General features: G+C 46.2%; 1 protein-coding gene across 1 annotated transcript in view; it reads left to right on the top strand.

The window, feature by feature from the left end:
- The first annotated feature begins 519 nt into the window (after positions 1 to 519).
- EXT2 (exostosin glycosyltransferase 2) overlaps positions 520 to 21751 on the top strand; it is a 139933-nt gene continuing 118701 nt past the window's right edge. Inside the window, exons 1-4 of the mRNA XM_046015693.1 lie at positions 520 to 695; positions 10941 to 11506; positions 12471 to 12560; positions 17611 to 17727. Coding sequence (XP_045871649.1) covers positions 10971 to 11506; positions 12471 to 12560; positions 17611 to 17727 — 743 coding nt within the window. The 5' untranslated portion in view covers positions 520 to 695; positions 10941 to 10970. The remainder of the gene's footprint in view (positions 696 to 10940; positions 11507 to 12470; positions 12561 to 17610; positions 17728 to 21751) is intronic.

Raw genomic sequence — 21751 nt, 5'->3', positions numbered from 1 at the left:
TTCCATACCGACATAGATATGCATTCTCACGTGATTCCACTTTAGTCATAATTTATTTTGATTATTATAAATTTTTCCACATTTTATTTTGCTTGTTTCCAGTTTTTAGCTGTTATTTGGAACAACGCTGTAATGAGTATTTTTGGTAAACGCTGTTGAAATATCCGCAGGCTACCCTCCTTGGTGTAGTTTAAACGTCTTGGTGGGGGAAGGTTGAGGGCATTTCACATTTGACGGCTGTAGCCAAACTGCCCTCCAGGAACGCCGCACGCTCACCACTGCTCACTGTAATAAAACGTCTGCATTTGTGTGAGCTTCATAAGTGAAGCATGTTGCCTCCCTGTTTGGACCTAAAGGTTCTTTAGTTCTGAAGGAGGCTGCAGATCTCCGCGCGAGTTTCAGGGCGGAGCCTGAGCTACGCGCGCTTGCCTGGCAGAAACCTTACGCGGTGCCCTGACTCCTCCTGTCCAGCAGGGGGCGCGGGCCCGGCCGCTCCCGCATGCGCAGTGCGCTCGGTGTCAGACGCCACCGAGCCCGGTTGCTGGCTCTGCTCTCCCGGCTATCTCGCGTAGACCCGGCGCCTGGGGTGGCGGCCGGAGAGTCGGCGCGATCCCTCCCGGGCGGCCGTGGCCCGCGCCCTGCGGCATGCCCCGGTGACCGAGCGCGGGGCCGAGCGGGAGGCAACCGTGGCCGAGGTAAGTGCGGCGAGGAAGGGCCTCCGGGACCGCGGCGGAGTCGGGCCCGGCCGCCGGGAAGCGCGGGCCGCGCGGAGGCCTGAGGATGGCGAGGAGCAACCCCATGCCCGTCGGGGCCGCTCGCGACGTCTCCAGCTGTGGGAGCGCTTGGATGCCCGCACCGCCTGGTCCCCTGGCCCGCCCCGCGCTTTGCTGCCCACCTGTCTCCCTTGCCCACGCCCACACCCGCCCGCTCCTTTCCTTTCCGTGGACCCCGCAGCTGCCTTTCCCGCAGGGCCCACCCTGTGCTGGGACCTCTGCCTTCCCGCTGCCCGTGGCCTGTGGCAGCCCGTGCTGCGCAGGATGCCAGGGCGGGCTTGGGGCTCCCCCAGCGCAGAGAAAAGACTGGGTGGGGAAGGAGGCCAGGGTGCCCTGGCCAAGTGCCCTGGCTTTGGGCATCGATTCAAAGCCTAGAGGCATTTACCAGACCAGACCAGTTTTGAGACTCAGATGATTGCTGGGTGTGACTTACTGGGTACTGCTACTCTAGAGGAGGGTCCTTGACTTACTACTGGTCTGAAGATGCCTCGAAATAGAAATATGTCCGTTTTAATTCTTCGAAGGCAGTTGAGCGCTCTAAGGACTTGCACTGGACTGGTTTGTAAATTTCAGGGCTCAAAGGCTCTTCGTGGTAATATATGACTCGGTTTCCAGCATTCCTCACTTCCGCTGACTTAAGTGTCTTGTTTGCATGGTCTGGTACGAATGGATAGATTTGGGTTCCTCAAGTTATGCTGCCTTTGCTAATTGAGGAGTGAAAAAGTTAAATCTAGTTTACGCTTTTATAGGTAATTGGGGGGAGGCTTGGAGGTTAGTAGGACTGGCTCCAGAGTCAGATGCCATCCTCCAAATCCTAGCCTTGACGTTTTCTAGTTTTGTAACATTGTGCAAGTTACTTTGCCTTCCCCTTGCTCTTACCCTGTCTGGAGAATGAGGATAATAAGCTTGTCCCATGGCACTGTTAAAAGATTGAATAAGTTAACACAAAGTGCTTAAAACAGATGCCTCTAGTAAGTCCTCAGTATACCTTACTTATTAGTTGTAGTGTAATTCCCACAATCAAAGAAACGGTTTATCTTTTCCCATTGGAAAGCATTTTTAGGGACAGTTAGCCCGCATTTAACTTTAATTATAAAGAACCTTATTAGGTGAGGTGCTGAATCGCGGATCTTCCGGCTTTTGCTAATATTTGGTTCCCTCCTTTTCAGGCGCGGTGGGGTTAAGTTCCAGTATCGGAGCGGCCCTAGGAATTCAGTTGTGAGGGCTTTTCTAAAAGGGTTAAGACCAAATTGTGACTCAAAGCATGGGACTAAATGGATCGGATATAGCCGGGAGCACCGAGGAGAGGTTTTTCAGGCACATTTTCGGAATAAATAACTCGAGGAACAGAAAATGTGTCTCATCCTGACCGTAGAGAGGAGTTAAAAGATATTTCCAGTGACTCAGTGTTTGACAGCTAGCCAGATGATTCCAGTGTTTTGCAGGGACAGGTTTGATGTGTTTCAAGGTTAAGTTTGTAGGGCTTTGCTGTGAAATTCTTGTTTCATATAGGTTATGGTGTTATGCGGAATGTTAATTAGTAGAAGACTCCTTTCAGTTCTCTTCCAAGAAGCTCACTGTCAGGGTCTTTGAATGTGGTGGTGGTAGCACGAGTGTCCGCTTTGGTTTTTTTGTTTTTTTTTTTTAATATATAATGTATTATTTGTTTCAGGGTTACAGGTCTGTGATTCATCAGTCTTACATGATTCACAGCACTTACCATAGCACATACCCTCCTCAGTGTCCATCACCCAGCCACCCCATCCTTCCCACCCCTCCTCCATTCCAGCAATCCTCAAGTTTGTTTCCTGAGATCAAGAGTCTTCTATGGTTTGTCTTCCTCTCTGGTTTTATCTTGTTTCATTTTACCCTCCTCTGTCTTGTTTCTCAAATTCCTCAGATCAGTGAGATCATATAATAAATTGTTTTTCTCTGATTTTCTTATTTCATTTTGCATAATAGCCTCTAGTTCCTTCCATGTCATTGCAAATGGCAAGATTCCATTCTTTTCTGATGTCTGCATAATACTCCATTGTGTGTGTGTGTGTGTGTGTGTGTGTGTATCTATATATCACATCTTCTTTATCCATTCGTCTGTTGCCCTGATGGACATCTGGGCTCTTCCCACAGTTTGGCTATTGTGGACATTGCTGCTATAAACATTGGAGTGCACGGGCCCCTTCAGATCAGCGAGTGTCCTCTTTGGGTGGGAAGATTATGCCCTGTTTTCTTGGATAATGGTTTTGGAGATACACATCTTTCTGTGCTTCAGTATGTGAAAATTGACTCCAAAAACGTGACGACCAGTAGAAGAGACAGATTTGCAAATACTTAATAATGTAACACAGCAGATGTTGGGCTGAGGTATGTGAAAGGTTCGAGGATGCTCACCAAGAAGGTTCTTTATCTCTAAAGCACCGCTCAGTAAGGGGCTTTCCCCCCTCATCTCTCATCCTTTGCTTTCCTTTTTCTGTTAAGGCTTTTCCCCTTTTTTTTTAAGATTTTTTTTTAAGGATTTATGAGAGAGAGAGAGGAAGAGAGAGTGCGAGCAGTGGGAAGGGGCAGAGGGAGGGGGAGAGAGAATCCCAAGCAGACTTCCTGCTGAGTGCAGAGCTCTACAGCCGTGAGCTCATGACCTGAGCTGAAACCAAGAGTTGGACGTTCCACCAACTGAGCCACCCAGGTGTTTTTCCCCTCATTTTTAAATAGTTTTACTTCACCTCATGTTCTCAACATATCTCTCAGCTCTTGGGCAAAGACTCACGGGAGCTTGCTTAGGCTGTGTAGGCATATCTCAGAAATGGAAGTTTACATCTGGGATAGCCCTCAACCAGTAGGGGATGGCCTTCAGTGCACGGATGCCGTCGTTCCCTAGCTTTCAAAGGGACAGTTCTGAGGTGTGTTCTCCATAGTTCTGCAGAGGACTGAACCGCACTCCCCAGGTCGGTATGGTAACCCTCATGGCTTTCCAGTCTTCCCTGACTTCTCTTCTTCGTCCCTCACTCTGGCTCTCTGGACTCATCTCCTGCAAGCTCCCTGCTTTCCAGTGGCTTTTTCCTTGGTTTGGTAGCACATCAACTAAGACAGTTGGTACTAGAAGTGGCTCTAGAAAGCCGACCCTGAGAATAGTTTTGTAAGCCTGGACTCCCTTAGCCTCAGATGGCAGCAAGGACCTGTCTGTGGCTGTTGATGACCCCTGGTACTCTCCAGCATCCCGGCTGAACGGCTCTCACCAGCGGTGGGTGGGATGTGATTCAGGTGGAGGGGAAAACTAGAGCTCTAGCGCGTGGGCAGGATGTGGACAGTGGTAGTGGTAAGGCAGATGGAGCTGGCTGTCTCTTGTCAGCTTTCTTCTGGCCTTGAGGTAAGGTCATGCTCAGATCAGCCAGCTGTCAACCCAGGACACACTGTGAGTAACAGAAGGCTCTGTGCCAGCATCTCCTACGGCCAGAGGCCGGGCTGCTGAAAATCAGGCCCAGAATGTAATTATAATTATGGCAGAACTGCCGAGGAGGCTGAATGCACAGCCTTGGCAGGTGGCCTCCGCTAAAGTCAGGGGTGAGACCTGAGCTGGAGGTGTTTGGGGGAAGCACGGAGAACTCTGAACTCCCAGGTTTCCTTAGCTCCCTGGGGCCAGTGGAAGTATCTGCCTCTCCTTTCCTGGACCCAGTGCAGAGACCTTGCCCTAGGCTGTTGTCTTGCAGGATGGGACTTAACCTCTTAAGATCTGCGCCCTCAAAAAAAAGGAAAAGATCTGTGCCTTCCTCCCCATTGCCAAATAGGGACATACAGTCCCTGCTCCCGGACAAAGAGCTTTTGTACGGGAAGAGTTGCAGGACCTGGCTCCCAGGAACCAGCAGGAGCTGGGGGCACACATGCGTGAGTGACTCTGGAGGGTGCTGGGTGAAGAGTGGGGTAGTGGTGGCCCATGAAGCTACTTGGGAGAGGCCGTGTCACTTTGCGACCATTCACTCAGGGTTCGGGATGTAATGATCTTGCAAGAGCAGCTTGAGCCAGTCTTAGTCTGCTGCTGGACAGATTCCTTGGAACTCGGACATGGCCATGATCTCTACCACTGATTCTCAGGTAGGGGTGATTTGGCCTCCCCGGGGGATTTTTGGCAATGTCTGGATGCAGTTTTGATTGTCAGAACTGGGGGTTCTTTCTGGCTCCCCACAGAAAAGGACGATCTGGCTCGAGATGTCAGTAGTGCCTGGCCTGCAGGGAGTGGGATGCCAGAAGTGTCTTAGGAGAGTGTTGCAGAAGGTCAGAGGTATAGGGAGGTGGAGATTTGAAATACATTTCTTATTTGAGGCCAGAGACGTGCACCTGCCCATTGTTCCCCGGAGGGCTCACTCCTTTAATTCTGGAATTAACATGGAGTGCCCATTGGAGGCCAGCATCTTTGAGAAGCTCCATGTGGGCCATCCCCCGTAGGCCAGAACTGACTTCAGATCTGATTGTGGAACTGGGTTCCCAAGTATCCTTGAGTGTGAGAGGATTCTGTAATAGCAGAGGCTGGAGTGGCGCAGACCGTCAGCAGCGTGGTCCCCACGCGATCCCCACAACGGCCAGTAAAGCCCAACTTGCAGCCGTGTTTGATCCACAGGGATGTTAACAGGGTACGGTATCCTTAAGGGCAGGGTAGCGGGCGGCTAACGAAGGCATTGCTTGACTTGTGCAACCAGAAGAAAAAAACCAAACCAACCAAGGTTGGGCAAGTGGAAGGCTGATGTCAGCTGTTGCAATGGAAGAATCATGGTTCATCCCCAGTTTTCAGAGTGGAGCTCAGACCCATATCCCATGGATCGAGAGGGAGGCTGCGTCTCTCTGAAGAGGACTTTGCAGCGTCCCTTCAAGTATGAGCAGCCGTTCACCCAGTCCTTCCTCAGCAGCAGCCGCTCTTTATCAGACTAACGGCACATCGGGGGCAGGATAAGATCCAGACCTTTGAGGGGGTTGACACAGAGTATGAGCTGACGGCAGTCCCAGACCACCTCGAGCAATAGTGTGCAGGAGCTGGGAGATCCGTGCCTTAGCCTCTCATCCTTCTGAGGGACAAGGTCCAGTTCTTGTGGTCCCTTCAAGAGTTCCTAGGACTCCTTAGAGCCCCTGTCGCCCTCCTGACTGGCTGTCCCTGGTTCCGTGTCTCTCTCTCCTTGTTGGTTACTCCGGCTGTCTGAGATCACCTCCCAAGTAAGGAAACTCCCTGCGCCTCCATCCTTGCCTCTAGTTCTTTTTTGCGGGGGGGACAGGGGGACACACTGAGCTTCCTACTATGGCAAGTAGGAAGCTCAGTGTGATGCCTGGGACTCTAACATAGGGACATCAGCTCCTCCTTTTGCCAGCCCTTCTGCTGACCACTGGGGACTCTACCAGCGGAGGCCGGTGGCTCCCGGCCCTGCCCACACTGGTGGTGTCGGACTCTTCCGTTTTCTTGTGTCGGCGGGTAGACCGGGTCTCATTGTGGTTACACGTTTACAGAGCATTGATGAGCCTAATGTTGTTTTCAGATGTTGCTCTGCCGATTTTATGTCCTTGACTGTGAAATTCCTATTTAAGTCTTCTGTCCAGTTTTCTCTTTTTTGTTTGTTTCATTGTTCTTTGTTTTTGTTGTTTTGGAGGCAGTCTTTATTCATGTTGTTAGTCCTTGCCGATTACACGGATTGCAGGTCTACCTAGCTTATCGATTGTCTTTTTACTTCCGTGTGGGGTTTTTTGATGAACAGAAGTTCTTAACTGTAACACAGAATTTATCATTTTACCTTTTTGTGGTTTCCATATCTGGTATTTTGTTTTAGAAATGATTGTCTGCCCAGATGTCTTAGAGATCTCTCTTCTATTTTATAGTTTTGCCTGTTATATGTAATTTTTTAATTGACCTTGGATAGATTTTTTTCTCCCCTGTGGCTGCTTTTAACATTTTTCTTTAGCTTTCTTTTTAATTGTTTTACTTTTACATATCTAGGTGGTGTTTTTGTTTTGTTTGTTTGTTTTTTGGTGCATATTCTGCTTGGACATGAGCATCTTGAATCTGTGAATTGGTCCCTTTCATTACATTAGGAAAAACTTACCAGAAGACAGCTGGATTCCCTTATCTACTTCTGTAGTCAGTCTTTGCTGTAACATGCATCACATGGCCTCGAAAATGAAAGTGAAAAAGTCCTGTCCATGTTGTTAGGAAAACAGTTCAGAGCCTTTGAAAGGATCAGGGGGACCTCCTGAAGTCGTCCGAGGTACTCTGAGAACCACCCGTGTAGGATTTTGGTATTAAGGTTTTATACTAGCCTCCTGACAGAAGCTGGGGAGTGTTTTACCTTTTTTTTTTCTGGTCTTAGAAATAATTTGTGTAAAATTGGATTTATTTCTTGAGTGTGCCGTTGAACTTCTGGGCCTGGAATTTTCTTTATAGGAAGATTTTTAAAGTTTTGATTCAGTTTCTTTGATGTTAAACAGCTATTCAGGTTTGTTTTCAAATATACTGGTGTAAGTTCATTGACGTTATCTTTTAAATACAGGCAGAATTTAGAGTTATGTTTCCCTTTTCATTTTAGATATTTATTTGTGCTTTCCCCCCTTAATCTTGATTAATGCTACCAGAATTATATCAAATGTCAGTTGTATTTGCCTTTTTGAAAAGGCAACTCTTAAGGGTGCCTGGGTGGTGCGATTGGTTAAGCGTCTGACTCTTGCTTTCAGCTCAGGTCGATCTCGGGTTGTGAGATCAAGCCAAACCCATTGGGCTCCATGCTCAACACTGAGTCTGCTTGTGACTCCCTCCCTCTGCTCTACCCCTTGTGTACGTGTACACTCTCTCTAAAATAAATCTTTAAAAAAAAATCTTTGAAAAGCAATTTTTAGCCCTGTTGATCCTTTCTGTTTTTTTAATTAGTTAATTACTGTGGTTTTTGTTTATTACTTATTTCCTTCTATTTGGATTTATTTTGTTGTGGTAGTGTGTTTTTCGTAGCCTGTAACTCATGAACATTTGTAAGCTCCCCTGTAGATTCTATTTTTCTTCCATTAATCCCAGTTTTGTTATATATGAAATCAGTTTTTTTTTTCCAAACTGTGGGTCACCCATTATTGGGTGATAAAATTCATCTAGTAGGTAAGGCCAGCATTTTTAAAACACAGTAGAATAACAGAATAGAAAAATACCGTGTTTGTTACATGTTTTGTGGCTAGTACTGTATATTAAGGTTAAACATTGTTTTCTGAAGCTTTTATTTTTAATTAACATTAAAAAAAAAAAAGATGTAGTTATTTACTTTAGAGAGAGACAGCGAGTGCGCGCATGCGAGTGGGGAGGGGCAGAGGGAGAGAGTGGATCCTGAAGCAGACTCCTCGCTGAGCACAGAGCCAGCCATGGGCTCCATCTCAGGACCCTGAGACCATGACCCTGCTGAAATCAAGAGTCAGCTAGCTGCCCAACCAAGTGAGCCACCCAGGGGCCCCTGGGAAACTGTTATTTAAAATACAAACGCACACACTTGTGTCTGTATTGGGTCACAGTATAAAATGTATTTCTTCGTGTAGGTTTTAGTTTAAAAAAAAAAAAGTGTGAAAGCCACTGTGTTAAAAGGTAGTTTGTCTAATTTCAGTCAATATTTCAAAGAGGATGGCTCAAAATAAACACTGAGGAGCCTGCTAAAATGCCTGCATCTGTGACTCTCTTCTAGAGGGGCTAGGACACACCTCCCGCACCGGGGCCAAGGACTCCGGTTTAACAAGCTGCCTCTGTGATATTTGCCCTTTGGGTGTGAGAACCACTGATCCAGGGGATAAAGGGACCTGGAGAGCCTGTTGCGGGGTTCAAACTCGCCATGGAGTGGGCAGCTCTTTGCGTGCATTTGTCCTGAGGCTTCCTATCTTTTAGCTCCCACAGAGACACAGAGCGTGCCAAGAAAGCTACTGGTGGGGGGGCAGGCTGGTTGTTAGAAAGACAGAAAAAGGGAAATGGCTCTCGGGGCACCTGGGTGGCTCAGTGGGTTAAACCTCTGCCTTCGACTCAGGTCATGGTCTCAGGGTCCTGGGATCGAGCCCCGCATCGGGCTCTCTGCTCAGTGAGAAGCCTGCTTCCCCCTCCCTCTCTGCCTGCCTCTCTGCCTACTTGTGATCTCTCCCTGTCAAATAAATAAATAAAATCTTAAAAAAAAAATAAGGAAATGGCTCTCATGCCCATATTTCTGTCCTGGAATCAATGAGCATATGTGAATGGTTGATGTAGGGTTCCCCAAAGATGATAATGTTTAAACTTAAAAATGTATGCACCTTCATGCATTAGTCTGTGGAAAACAAATTTCTTATGTTCCAGCTGATGGGTGCAAGAGGTACAAGCTGAAATCTTTCATGACTGTTTACATTTTGCCTCCAAAGCTGGTGCAGTTGCAGCGTTCAAGGCTCGGCAGTATCCTGTCACCTAGGCAGTGTGGGCAGTGATGGGGGAGAGCGCCATTTAGCCAGATAAGCATGGTTGCTAACCTTGAAGATGGTTTGTGAACTTTTCAGTTATTTCCCTTTTTATTAATAGCTTTTCTGAAAGACCAGCGAGTAGAATGGGACCGTTTGTTTTATAGGCTGGGACTTTGACATGTGGCTTGCTGAAAGCAGCTTACTGCAGTGACATGGCAAGTCTGTGACACGTGGGACTCTCCCACGGCTCTGCCCTCCCCACATGGTATCTGGGCATGCAGTGGAGAGGCTTGTTTGGTAAGGGTCTGAAGCTGTGGTCTACAGGGAAAGTCCGTATTTGGAGAGGAGGACTAAGAAGCTTCTTTATATCGGTCAGGGATGCTTATTGGCTGTTCCATTCAGGTATTGCCGGATACAACCCAACCCCAAATCCAGTGACCTCACAACAATAACTACCATGGATTTGCCCAGGATTCTTCCTGGGGATGGTTCGTGTGTGTTTTCTTCATTTTCTTTTGGGACCTCCCTGAGGTTACTGTCAGCTGGGGGCCCAGCCTCCTGATGGCACGGCAGCCGGGTTCCCAGAGGACAAAAGCAGCAGCTACAGGTCTCTTAAGGCCTGAGCTCAAAAGCCCGAGAGTGTCATTTCTGCCACATTCTTCCGGTTAGAGCAAGTCTCAAGGCCAGCCCAGATTCAGGGGGAAGAGAACTAGAGTCTACCTTATTAGACAGGTGGCGTGCATTCAAAGATGTGACGAATTGTTGGCGTCAGTCTTTGGAAACTCATCCACCACATTGACCTACCTTCCCCTCCCTCCCTGTCTCCCTGAGCTTTTCTTCCTTCCTTCCTTCCATCTGAATGTGTCAGTTGTCATCTCTATTATGAAACATCACTGTATTTTATTTAAAGATCACAGAGTTATCTAGACCAATAGTCCTTGGCACCTTACTGATACTTTCCTAGTGATATTTTTCCATTTTGCATTTTGCCATAGCTTTGTCTTACCTCCTTCAGTAGAAAAATGTTCCTGGAAGATGGAGTCTTCGCTCTCTGCCTTGTCTCTTGCATAGTGTGCATGGTCGGTGCTCGCTCCTCACAGGGTTGACTGAATAAGTGAACGCAGACAGATTTTAGAATCACCAAAAGTCAGTTTGTCTAGTGGAAGCATCAGTTTATGTTAGGCAAGTGGTTTTTTTTTTGTTGTTTTGTTTGTTTTAAAGATTTTTATTTGTTTAGAGAGTCGGGGGAGAATCTCCAGCAGGCTTCTTGCTGAATGTGGAGCCCGTGAAGCTCGATCCCACTACCCTGAGATCATGACCTGAGCCGAAACCAAGAGTCAGAAGCTCAACCGGCTGAGCCACCCAGGCGCCCCATACGTTAGGCACGGGTTTAAAAACAAAACAATTACCTTTATTCTACTTTTGATTTTCTGCTTTGGTCAGCGCCCGTCTTCCTAGGCCCCACACATTTATGACCTATGCTTTCATCTAATACATATTTATAGGATATAGTCACACTTATCAATATTTGTATTGAGTATGTACAGTATTAAATACAAAACATGGCATATAGCGCACATTTAATACATGAATATATATTTGTATATACAAGAAAGGTCAAAAATCCCTTTTCATTATTCCTCAAACCGCTTCAGGGAAAGAAGTAGGTATGCTGAAAATCAAACAGTCCTTTCAGGGGTGGCTCGCTCCCCTAACTGATTCATTTTTCTTGTGTCTGTCCCCCGGAACCAGGAGTGGGAGGAAGAGGCTGTCTGTGTCATTATGTGTGCGTCAGTCAAGTACAATATCCGGGGTCCTGCCCTCATCCCAAGAATGAAGACCAAGCACCGAATCTACTACATCACCCTCTTTTCCGTCGTCCTGCTGGGCCTCATTGCCACCGGCGTGTTTCAGTTCTGGCCCCATTCCATCGAGTCCTCCAGTGACTGGAACGTGGAGAAGCGCAGTGTCCGCGACGTGCCCGTGGTCAGGCTGCCAGCCGGTAGCCCCCTCCCCGAGCGCGGCGATCTCAGCTGCAGAATGCACACGTGTTTTGATGTCTACCGCTGTGGATTCAACCCCAAGAACAAAATCAAGGTGTATATCTACTCTCTGAAGAAGTATGTGGATGACTCTGGTGTCCCAGTCAGCAACACCATCTCCCGGGAGTACAACGAACTGCTCACGGCCATCTCCGACAGTGACTACTATACCGATGACATCAGCCGGGCCTGCCTGTTTGTCCCGTCCATCGACGTGCTTAACCAGAACACGCTCCGCATTAAGGAGACTGCTCAGGCGCTGGCCCAGCTCTCTAGGTACGTAGCACATTCGCACGGGAGCCAGGGTCTTCGGGGAGCTCAGGGGAAGGATGGGCAGAGGACATGATTCTCCTTGAGAGCTGGCCTCCAGCTGCTGTCTCTTTCCTCGTGGGAGGGCCTGGGTGTGCGTGACCGGCTTGAAGCATGAAGCCAGGGCTGGAAGCCCCTCGCCTCTGTACCGCTGAAAAGCGCTTTGACATCCTCACTTTTGCTGGGGGCTCCCACCGTCTTAGAGTTTAAAATCTAAGGATGGCTCATCTTCCCATAGCTTTCCTGTTCCATTGAAATCTCCCCCCACCCCTTATGACTTACGTAAGACTACATGTTCACTGTAAAAAGTCTGAAAATACAAGTAAGCAAGAAGAAGCATGTAAGATTCGTTCCATGTTGCTGCCTTAATGATGTTGCTTCCCAGCCATTTTTGTTTTATAAAATATACGCATGTATATATGCATTTTTGTATGACATAGATGCGTTTGCACGTGTGTGTATATGTTTTGTTAGAAGTGGAATCACACACTCTCTGCTCTTGGGCTGCCTTTTTTCCTAATATGTTACAAATATATTTCCAGATAATTTCATATTAGTTTACTATGTAATTTTAAGGATTGTACAGCCTTCCATTTTACACATGTTCTGTGATGTACTCAGGCAGCCTTCTGTATTCCTTTTTTGTTTCTTTAACCAAGTGGTGAACATTCAGATCGTTTTCAGGTTGTCATTGTCCCAGGCATGCCTGTAGTGGCCAAGCTCCAAGGACATATCCACCTGTTTTTTCTTTCCAGGAGCCAGGCTAGTTCCTGGTGTACTCTTGAGATTTCTAGGAATTCTCTTTGCAGCCCTGAGAAGTGGCCCTGTTTAGGGTTGGGGATACTTGTGGCTTGTCTTCCAGTAACTGACTCTTGTTTCTGTTTCTTCACGGTTGATGGTGAATTCCCACCCATGTTTCATTTCTTACTAGGTGGGATCGAGGTACAAACCACCTGCTATTCAACATGCTGCCTGGAGGTCCCCCAGATTACAACACGGCTCTGGATGTCCCCAGAGACAGGTGAGTGTATTTGAGGTTGTCGCTGTGATGGGGTTCTGAGGATTAAGGAAATGCAAGACCCTTTCTTTGATGGGAAGTCCTGTGTCTAAGCCTAGTGGGATAGACTGTGCAGTCAGAATTGTTTGTTAAAATGTTCTAGGCATTTCCCTCCTTGAGACGAAGAAGTGGTGAGACTGGACCTGCTTTACTCTGTTGGGGAGCACCAGCTAGAACTTATGTTATAGCGCAGTGTTTTAAAAAATCTTTTTTTTTCGGTCTGGGTTTTGCTCTCCTTAGTGCAGCACCCCACCCACAAGGCCCACTTTGAGCCTTGTGTCGGCTCTGTCCAAATTTGGGAGCATTTGCGAAAAGTAGAGCCATAGCTTGCTGTAGGAAGGGGACGCGGAGGTGTGGCAGTGACACCCACAGCCTGTCATGTTGGGGGAATGAGGGCACTCTGGTTCATTTACTCGACATTGCCTCGGTCAGTAGGGTCCTTCCCTCCATCCTCCCTTCCCTTCTCTCCTGGCCCCCACTCCCTTCTTTCCTTCCTCTCTTCCTAACAAAACCTTCCAAGCAGCACGTGGGGTGTGCCGTGATTGGGATCCCAGGATTATGATTCCGAGTCTGCTCACTCTGTTTACCAGCCCTTTTCAACATCGACTGAACTGCTTGGGCCTGAGGCTTTCCAGGAGGCACAGGAGTGGAGTGCGGTTCCTCTCCTAGTACTGGGTTCAAGGCTTTGAGGAGAGCAGAAGAGTGAGGCCGAAGATGGGGGTCCCGGGCGATACTCAGGGTACAGCAGTGTTGTAAGCTGACATCAGAACTCACTCACAAGTCATTTTATTACAGTTGATGTTTCACTCTTAAAATCCGTGTTACTGGTTACAGAGTAGCTTGAGGCCCGTGGTGTTCTCAGCCCACAAAGGCTGACACCATCATTTATGAAAATCTACACTTGGTACTACTTTTCCCTGCAAGATTAAATCCAAGCCCTCTTTGCCTTAAGTAATTATGTAGGGTCAGTGTTGTGTTTGTGTCTGGAAATACAATTATCACTAGAAGAGACCTGCACTCCAGGTGCTCCCCGCCCCTGCACCCCCCACCCCACCTTCGGTGTAGAAAGCATCTTGGCCAATAGAGGGCAGTTGGGCCACACAAATTCTATAGAAACCAGCCAAACACAAGGTGAGCCCTAGCAGCCCCAACGTTCCTGATTGGGCTACTGTTTTATGGATTTGGTTGCTCTGGGGAAGTGAAATACTTCAGGGAACAGAGAAGGGAAGAAAAAGCTGTTAGGAATGTCGTGTCTTCACCTGCTGTTCTGGGTTTATTTTGAGAAGGGCTTATTTCTGTTTGGGACATTTCACTTTTTGCTGACATTTTGGTATATGTATTTGCATGGGAGAAGGATTTTATTTTTATCAAGTGCACGTGTTAAATGGGGTTTCATTTCTCTGTGGGAACGTGTCAAGTACTCAGGCAGAAGTTTGAGTTCTGGCTAGTGGTTAGGTGTTAAGGATCAGGAAGGTTAAATCTTTTTCCCTGTGCATGTATTTTTGTAAGTGATTATAGGCAATACTATGGCAAGTAATGAATCACTGTGCAGTCCTCCTTTGTCTGTGCATGTGGGAAATTTCGTTTTGAAACCTAGGTGGTCTTCTGGTTGGAGGGAAGAGTAGATTTTTTTTTATCCTTTTTTGTATCTTTTGTCCTTGTTCCTGGATTCAAAGGAGGCAAGAACCATGAGGACAGAACGGTTTTAGCAAGAGCTGTCTGTCGGATTATTTGGAAATTAGAAAGCAGGCAGGCCAGATTAGACTGCTTCAAGGGTCTGCTGAAGTCTGATTGCTTGAGGATGATTTTACTCGGGGACATGAAACGGTCAGGACAGAAGGAAATGTCTGCTCAGCATATATATCTTTTGTGCTACTTAAATCTATTTTTACTTCCCTTCCAATTTTTAAAAATCCTACACATGATACGTGTATACTTTCTTTGTACAAGATTGCAACAATGTACGAGCATATAAAGAGTAAAATATAAACATATGCTTCAAATCCTCCTCTATTTTCATTCCTTACTGAAAAGTCATTACTGTCCTCAAATACTATGTATTTTTCTAGCCTTTTTTCCATGGATTTATACACAAACATGTATAAATATGTGTGTGCATATGTCTGTAGTATATACACATATACACACGTGTGCGCGCACACCCATTTTAAGTGGGAGCAAATTATACCTCTTCAGTGCCTTATTTTACCAATCTTTGTTTTCTCCTATATGTTCTGCAATATTATTATGCCAATTTTTGTTATTGTTTCTTTGTACATATCTCTCACAGATTTCTACTTCATGTGAGTTTTATTTAACTTGTTATGGAGAATTTCGAACGGGTGTAAAAGAAGAGATTAGTAAGGTGAACCCTTGTCTCTCTGTCCGACCTTGGTACTTATCAACTCAGGGCTGGTCTCCGCTCATTTGTACTCCTACCCATCCCCCACCAGGTTATCTAGAAGCAAATCACAGGTATTATATCATTACACCTGTAAATATTTCCATTTGAATCTCTCTGCGATAAGGGACCCAGTGCTCCTTGCAATACGTGCCCTCCCTATTACCCACCGCCTGGTTCCCCCAACCTCCCACCCCCACCCCTTCAAAACCCTCAGGTTGTTTTTCAGAGTCCATAGTCTCTTATGGTTTGCCTCCCCTGCAATAAGGGATTTTTAAAAAATATAATTATACTGCTATTTTCACAAAATTTTGTGAATTTTGAATCACTGATTGAAATCAAATTTTGAATCACTGATTGAAATCAAATTTCATGAAAAAAATAGGAATCTGATATCCCCAAATATCTAGCCACTGTTTAGATTTACCTGTCTCATACATATTTTTTTCTATTTGTTTGATTCAGTAAACAAATAAGGAAGACTAATAGAATTGGTTAGCTTTTTTTTTTTTTTTGCGAAATTTGAAGCTTTGCATTTGAGGAGTTTGCCGGCCTGATTACATGCATGGTTCAAAAGAAAGCAAAGGATGAGCTTACAGACAAGCTGTGCTTAGGCGCTGTGGACACTCAGATGGGAGGAGGACTGGGAGAACAACTGAGGACAGCCCAGAGCAGGGATGGTGGAGTGCGTGAGGCCGTGCAGAGGCCTCCGTGACAGAGGACATGTCCTAGGGTCAAGAAGGCCGGCAACATGCGGAGGACACTTCGAGTGACATAACACTTGACCTGGCATAAGTCTGATGATCAGATTAATGCTTTTTTTAGCTGCAAGTTTTCTGTTCAGTCTCTTGCAGCTTTGGAGCTGATCTCTGATTTGGGGATACATAATAGGAAAACAAAATGTGCTTTTCAGAAAGGCACTTTTCACTCAACGCAAAACACGTGCTCTGTAGAGCAAGGGAAGCTCACACTGTTGTCTCCGTTAGCATGTTATGGAGTCATTGGCAGAAGAAGATACAGGGACTTGAAGTCCAAGTCTTGCCAGTAGCGGGGCTGGTGTGAGGTCTTTTTAGCTAATTACAGTCCCGGCTCTTGCCGAGGTTGTAAGTAGAGATCTTGAGTGTTGATCTGTGACACAAGACCTGCTTCCATTTGCATGCTTTCCTCCTCCTGGTGCATAACCCCCACCCTGCTTTCCAGGAACAGAGTAAAGTTGGGGCCCCAGGGACAGAATTACAGTACAAGGTGGTGTGATACGCACCTGCTTCCTTTCTTGCCCCATGTGCGCTCCCCTCTGCTCTGTGGCTATGGGTGTAATTGCCTCGTCACCCCCCACCCTGGCTCACGGGGGCGGCTTGGTGCCTGTATATTGGATCTGTGATTGTTTCTTTGCACAGAGGTCACGGGTTCCCCTGCAGTCTGCTTGCTGTCATGGAATCGGCCCAAGTTGGTGGTGGATGGATTGATTGCTGAATGCTAATCAGGAAAAATCAGACCGTATGCTGGTACTAAGGAGAGTCACTAAGTTTTACAGAGGAGACTGGCAGCTGGAGAGGTCTTTAGCCTGCACATTACCTCACTAACCAGTTCTTGGTTTCAGAGAGCTTAAACAAACAGATTGGGATTTCCAGGGGTGGTTGGAAAATCTTTGAACTTAAACTGGTCATGTTCAAATGGCATGGAGGTTGTCAACAGGGCAGGGAGAGGATTGGTAGCAATCAATATTGCAAAAAATGTGGTTTCTCAGTTCAGACGTTTTGGCTCAGACTGTACGATGTGTGGAACTGGCAAAACTCAGCCCCAGTAAGTGATTTTGATGGATCTGGGACCCTGGGGACAGAATAACAGTAAAAATTGGAGTGATCTCCATCTGCTTCCTTTCTCTGATGAAGTGTCACTGTATTACTTGCTGGCTCCAATTAAAGCAGTGTGTTCACAGCTTTCCGATTGAGGAGAATAAAGCTGTGCATGCAAAGTGCAGGCGAGGCACTAAGGGTCCGATCCTGGGTTCCTGCTTCCTGCGCGGGGACTGAGGAGCTGCAGTGGAGGCGAGAGCTGGGGGACAGCCCTTGGACGACACGGGAGAGACCTGCCCAGGGCGGGGGGTCGGGAGGAGGCGTGCGCAGCACTGGATGAGATGTTTTGCTGTCACCCCTGCTTTCTGTGACCACTGTCGCCTGAGATTCAGGCCAGAGGGTCAGGGAGCGACTGCCCCAGCCGGGCTTCCCATGCCGACCTGTCGTCTGTTCCCGCTGGTGTGAGCGTTGCAGAGTGGGGTGGGACTTGGGGAAGAACTGAATGGGGTCTGAATAAGGTAGCAGAGGGGCTGTTCACAGGGTGGCCTCTGGGCTGTGATGTGTTTTTAAAAAAATGGAAAAGAAGGGAAGACCGCTTAGGCCCCAGAAGAAGGCTGCCAACTCAGGGACCGCATGCAGCTGATGTCCGGGAGGTGTTGGGTGTGAAACACAGAGCGCGATGTCTTCAGAGACAGGAGACAGGAAGCAGGCCTCTGTTGGTATTATTACAGACCCGGGTACTCCTCTCCCTTCCTTTGGAGCTTCTCAAAATGAAGACCTTTCTTTCTCATTGTTTGACAAAACCCTTTGCTTTCAGGGCTCTGTTGGCCGGTGGTGGCTTTTCTACGTGGACTTACCGGCAAGGCTACGATGTCAGCATTCCCGTGTACAGTCCGCTGTCGGCAGAGGTGGACCTTCCGGAGAAAGGACCAGGGTAAGGGACATCCCGCCAACCAGGTGCACTATAAGGTGCCGACGAGGGCTGTGCTGTCGGTGTCCAGAGCCGAAGCCTCGGTTACAGGCCTGGGGCTTGGAGTCTGCCGTCTTCCCCACCTCACCTCCCCCCCCGCCCGACCCCATCCCACCCCAGTTTCTCCTTCAGTTTTCTCTGGTTCAGTGAGGGGATGGTGCTGGCTACCCAGCTTTCCAGATCTGGAATCCCTGGGATGTCCTTAACTCCTTCCTCTCCCTCACTTCCTTTTGATTGTCCCTCCTAAATACTTCTCAGATCTGCCTTCTTCTCCATCTCTTCTGCCCCTGCCTGACACCAGCTTACTGTCATCTCTCCCTTGGATCCTGGAAACAGCTCCCTGTTTGATTTCCTTGCTCTAGTCTTGCTGCTCCCACAACCGGGTTTTACTGATTACCCACTTCCCTTCGGATAAAGCCCAGACCCCTTAAAATGTCTTTCAAGACCCACTGGCACGTGACCATTCTTTCCATCTCTAGCTTTTCCCCTACTCCACTTTTAGTTTTTAGAAAGAGCATTGCTCTCTCGGGTTTTTTTTGGGCTGTAAAATCTTTCCGTGGTCTGGAAGTCTTCTTCCTCATTTTCATCAGACTGATGACCTACTTGTCCTTTAGGTTTGAACTTGAGTACTTCTCACTCTAGGGGGACTTTGCTAAGCCCCGGAGTGGTTCTTCTGCGTTATACCCCCATAGCAGCTTCCACTTCTCCTACTGTACCAGTCACTGGGCCACGGTGTAATGACTTGCTCACAGCCTCTTTGCTTGGGATTTTGGATTTTGCAGTAAGGCTAGTGCCAGGTCTGGTTTTTTGTTTTTTGTTTTTTAAAGATTTTATTTATTAAATTGAGAGAGAGTGAGCTTGAGTATGGACGGAAGAGGAAGAAGCAGGCTTCCTGCTGAGCAGAGACCCGGTGCAGGGCTCGATCTCAGGGCACTGGGATCACGACCTGAGCCAAAGGCAGACACTTAACCGACTGAGCCACCCAGGTGCCCCCAGGTCTGTTTTTTAACTGCCATGTTGGCAGTGCCTGTCACATGTTGTCACATGTATTGTTGACATGTGAGTGAATAAGTGAAAAGGGCTGGCAGCTTGGGTGTGCAGGGCATCTTGTCTAGCCTTTTTTTGATGTAGTCTGTTTGAAATCGCGCTAATTCATGGTGAGAATCTCAGTAAGCTTTAAACAGATGTGGTGATGATGATGGTACTCTTGTGTGCCGTGTGCTTACGTATGAAGGTGACTGATTTGCATATTGCCACACTAGAAAGATCATACAAGGTGAGATTTAAAAATCCACACACAGCATTTGGTCTCAGAAATGAGTCTTAAGGAAATAGTTTGCAAGCATCCAAGACTTCCCCTTAGAAGCCTTTGGCGGGGGGGGGGGGGGGGGGGGGGGGCGCCTGGGTGGCTCAGTCATTAAGTGTCTGCCTTTGGCTCAGGTCATGATCCCAGAGTCCTGGGATGGAGCCCTGTATCCGGCTCCCTGCTCAGTGGAAGCCTGCTTCTGCCTCTCTCACTCCCCCTGCTTGTGTTCCCTCTCTTGCTGTATCTCTCCCTGTCAAATAAATAAATAAAATCTTTTTTTTTTAAAAAAGAAGCCTTTATGGGTTCTTGGAGAAATAAGAGAACTTTTCCAAAGTGAAGACATTTCTCTCCTGTGTATGTGTCTCCTGCTGTGTAGCCTGGTAACAAATTCTGAAACCTACTTTAGATGTAACAGATTTTGTTATTTACATAAGGTGAGATTGAAACATTTTTTTTGTTGTTAGGCAAGTACTAAGAGAGATGGACAGTTCATGAACTTATTGCCTAGATCTGCTTTCTGGCTTTTTCTGTTAGTGGACTTCCAGAATTGATTTGATTTGTTATTTTTTAAATTGAGATATATTCATTCACCATAAAATTTACTCTTTTAAAGAATATTACTCCATGGGGCGCCTGGGTGGCTTAGTGGGTTAAAGCCTCTGCCTTCGGCTCAGGTCCTGATCTCAGGGTCCTGGGATGGAGTCCCACATCAGGCTCTCTGCTCAGCGGGGAGCCTGCTTCCCCCTCTCTCTCTGCTTGCCTCTCTGCCCACTTGTGATCTCAATCTCTCTCTCTGTCAAATAAATGAATAAAAATCTTTAAAAAAAAAAAAGAATATTACTCCAGTAGGAGTATTTATTTTTTAAAGATTTATTTATTTATTTTAGGGAGAGGGGAGAGAGAGAGTTAGCCATTTCTTTGTCTTCTTTGGGGAAGTGTTTGTTTATCTTTCCCTTACCTCCAAGGACGTGTCCAGTAAGAAGTTGCTATGGCCAAGGTTGAAGAGGTTGCTCCCTGTGTTCTCCTCTAGGATTTTGGTGGATTCCTGTCTCACATTTAGGTCTTCAATCCATTTTGAATTTATTTGTGTGTGTGGTGTAAGAAAGCAGTCCAGTTTCATTCTTCTACATGTTGCTGTCCAGTTTTCCCAGCACCATTTGTTGAAGAGACTATCTTTTGCATTGGATACTCTTTTCTGCTTAGTCAAGGATGAGTTGGCCATAAAGTTGTGGGTCCATTTCTGGGTTTTCTATTCTGTTCCATTGATTATGTGTCTGTTTTTTTTTTTTTTTTGCCTGTACCATACAGTCTTAATTACTACTGCTTTGTAATAGAGCTTGAAATCTGGAATTGTGATGCCTTCAGTTTTGTTTTTCTTTTTCAGGTTACTTTGGTTATTTATCATCTACTTTTTTTTTTTTAAATATTGGGTTTTGGTTTTGTTGAGTCATAAGAATTCTTTATGTATTTTACTTACTAGATGCTTACCAGTTGTATGATTTGCAAATAGTTTCTCCCATCCTCTAGGTTGTCTTTTCACTATCTTGATGGTGTCCTTTGATGCACAAAGGTTTCTCCTTTTGATGAAGTCTGATTTATCTATTTTTCCTTTCTATTTACCTATTTATCCTATTTTTCCTTGTACTTTGAGTGTCATAAATAAGAAATCCTTGATCAATCTAAGATCACAAAATTTAAATCTGTGGTTTCTTCTCCGAATGCTTTAATTTTAGCTCTTAGATTTTGGTTTTTGCTCTGTTTTGAGTTATTTTTTAAAAAAGATTTACTTATTTCTTTTAGAAAAAGCGAGAGAGAGCAGGAGTCAGGGGAGGGGCAGAGGGAGAAGAGAATCTTCAGACTCCCTGCTGAGCACAGAGCCCCGTGTGGGGCCTGAGCTCAGGACCCAGGAGATCATGACCTGAGCCGAAACCAATAGTCAGATACTTAACCGACTGAGCCACCCAGGTACCCCTGTTTTGAGTTAATTTTTGCATGTGGTGTGAGGTAGGAGTCTAACTTCCTTCTTTTACCTTTGGATATCTAGTTGTCTTAACAACACTTGGTGAAAAGACTGTTCTTTTTCTGTTGGATGATCTTAACATTCATGTTAGAAATCAACTGACCATAGGTATTTAGGCTTATTTCTGGACTCCCAATTTTGTTCCATTGGTCTGTGTGTTTGTCCTTATGCCAGTACCACACTATCTTGATTACTGTAGCTTTGTAATAAGTTTTTAAATTGGTAATGTGAGTCCTCTAATTTTGTTCTTTTTTTAAGATTTTGGTCTATTCAAGGTCCCTTGAATTTTGGTCTATTTAAGGTCCCTTGAATTTTGACTACTTTTTAAATAATGCAACTTGAGTAAGTACAGGTAAAAAACAATTTAAACTCTTGGTGCTTATATGACTTCAGAATTAAAACAGATTTACAAATTAAATGCAAAGAAATGTACAAAACTAATAATATTCACATTAACAATATGATAGTTGAGGCTTTTTCTTTGAAACTGGATTGTGTCTTTTAAGGTGAATATAGAATTAATTGTGGTTTTGGGGGTTTGGCATGCCTATGCTGTTTGCCTGTGGAGTGATGATGTACTTCTTTCTACCACTTTTTATGTTTGAGTGACTAGGGTGCTTCCCTTTAGCATATTGTGACATCATTTATCTTCATCTGATACA

The sequence above is a fragment of the Meles meles genome, chromosome 8 (genome assembly GCF_922984935.1).
Source record: "Meles meles chromosome 8, mMelMel3.1 paternal haplotype, whole genome shotgun sequence".
NCBI lineage: Eukaryota > Metazoa > Chordata > Mammalia > Carnivora > Mustelidae > Meles > Meles meles.
Note: the sequence above shows the minus strand (reverse complement) of the source record. Positions and strands in the feature narration are given on the sequence as shown.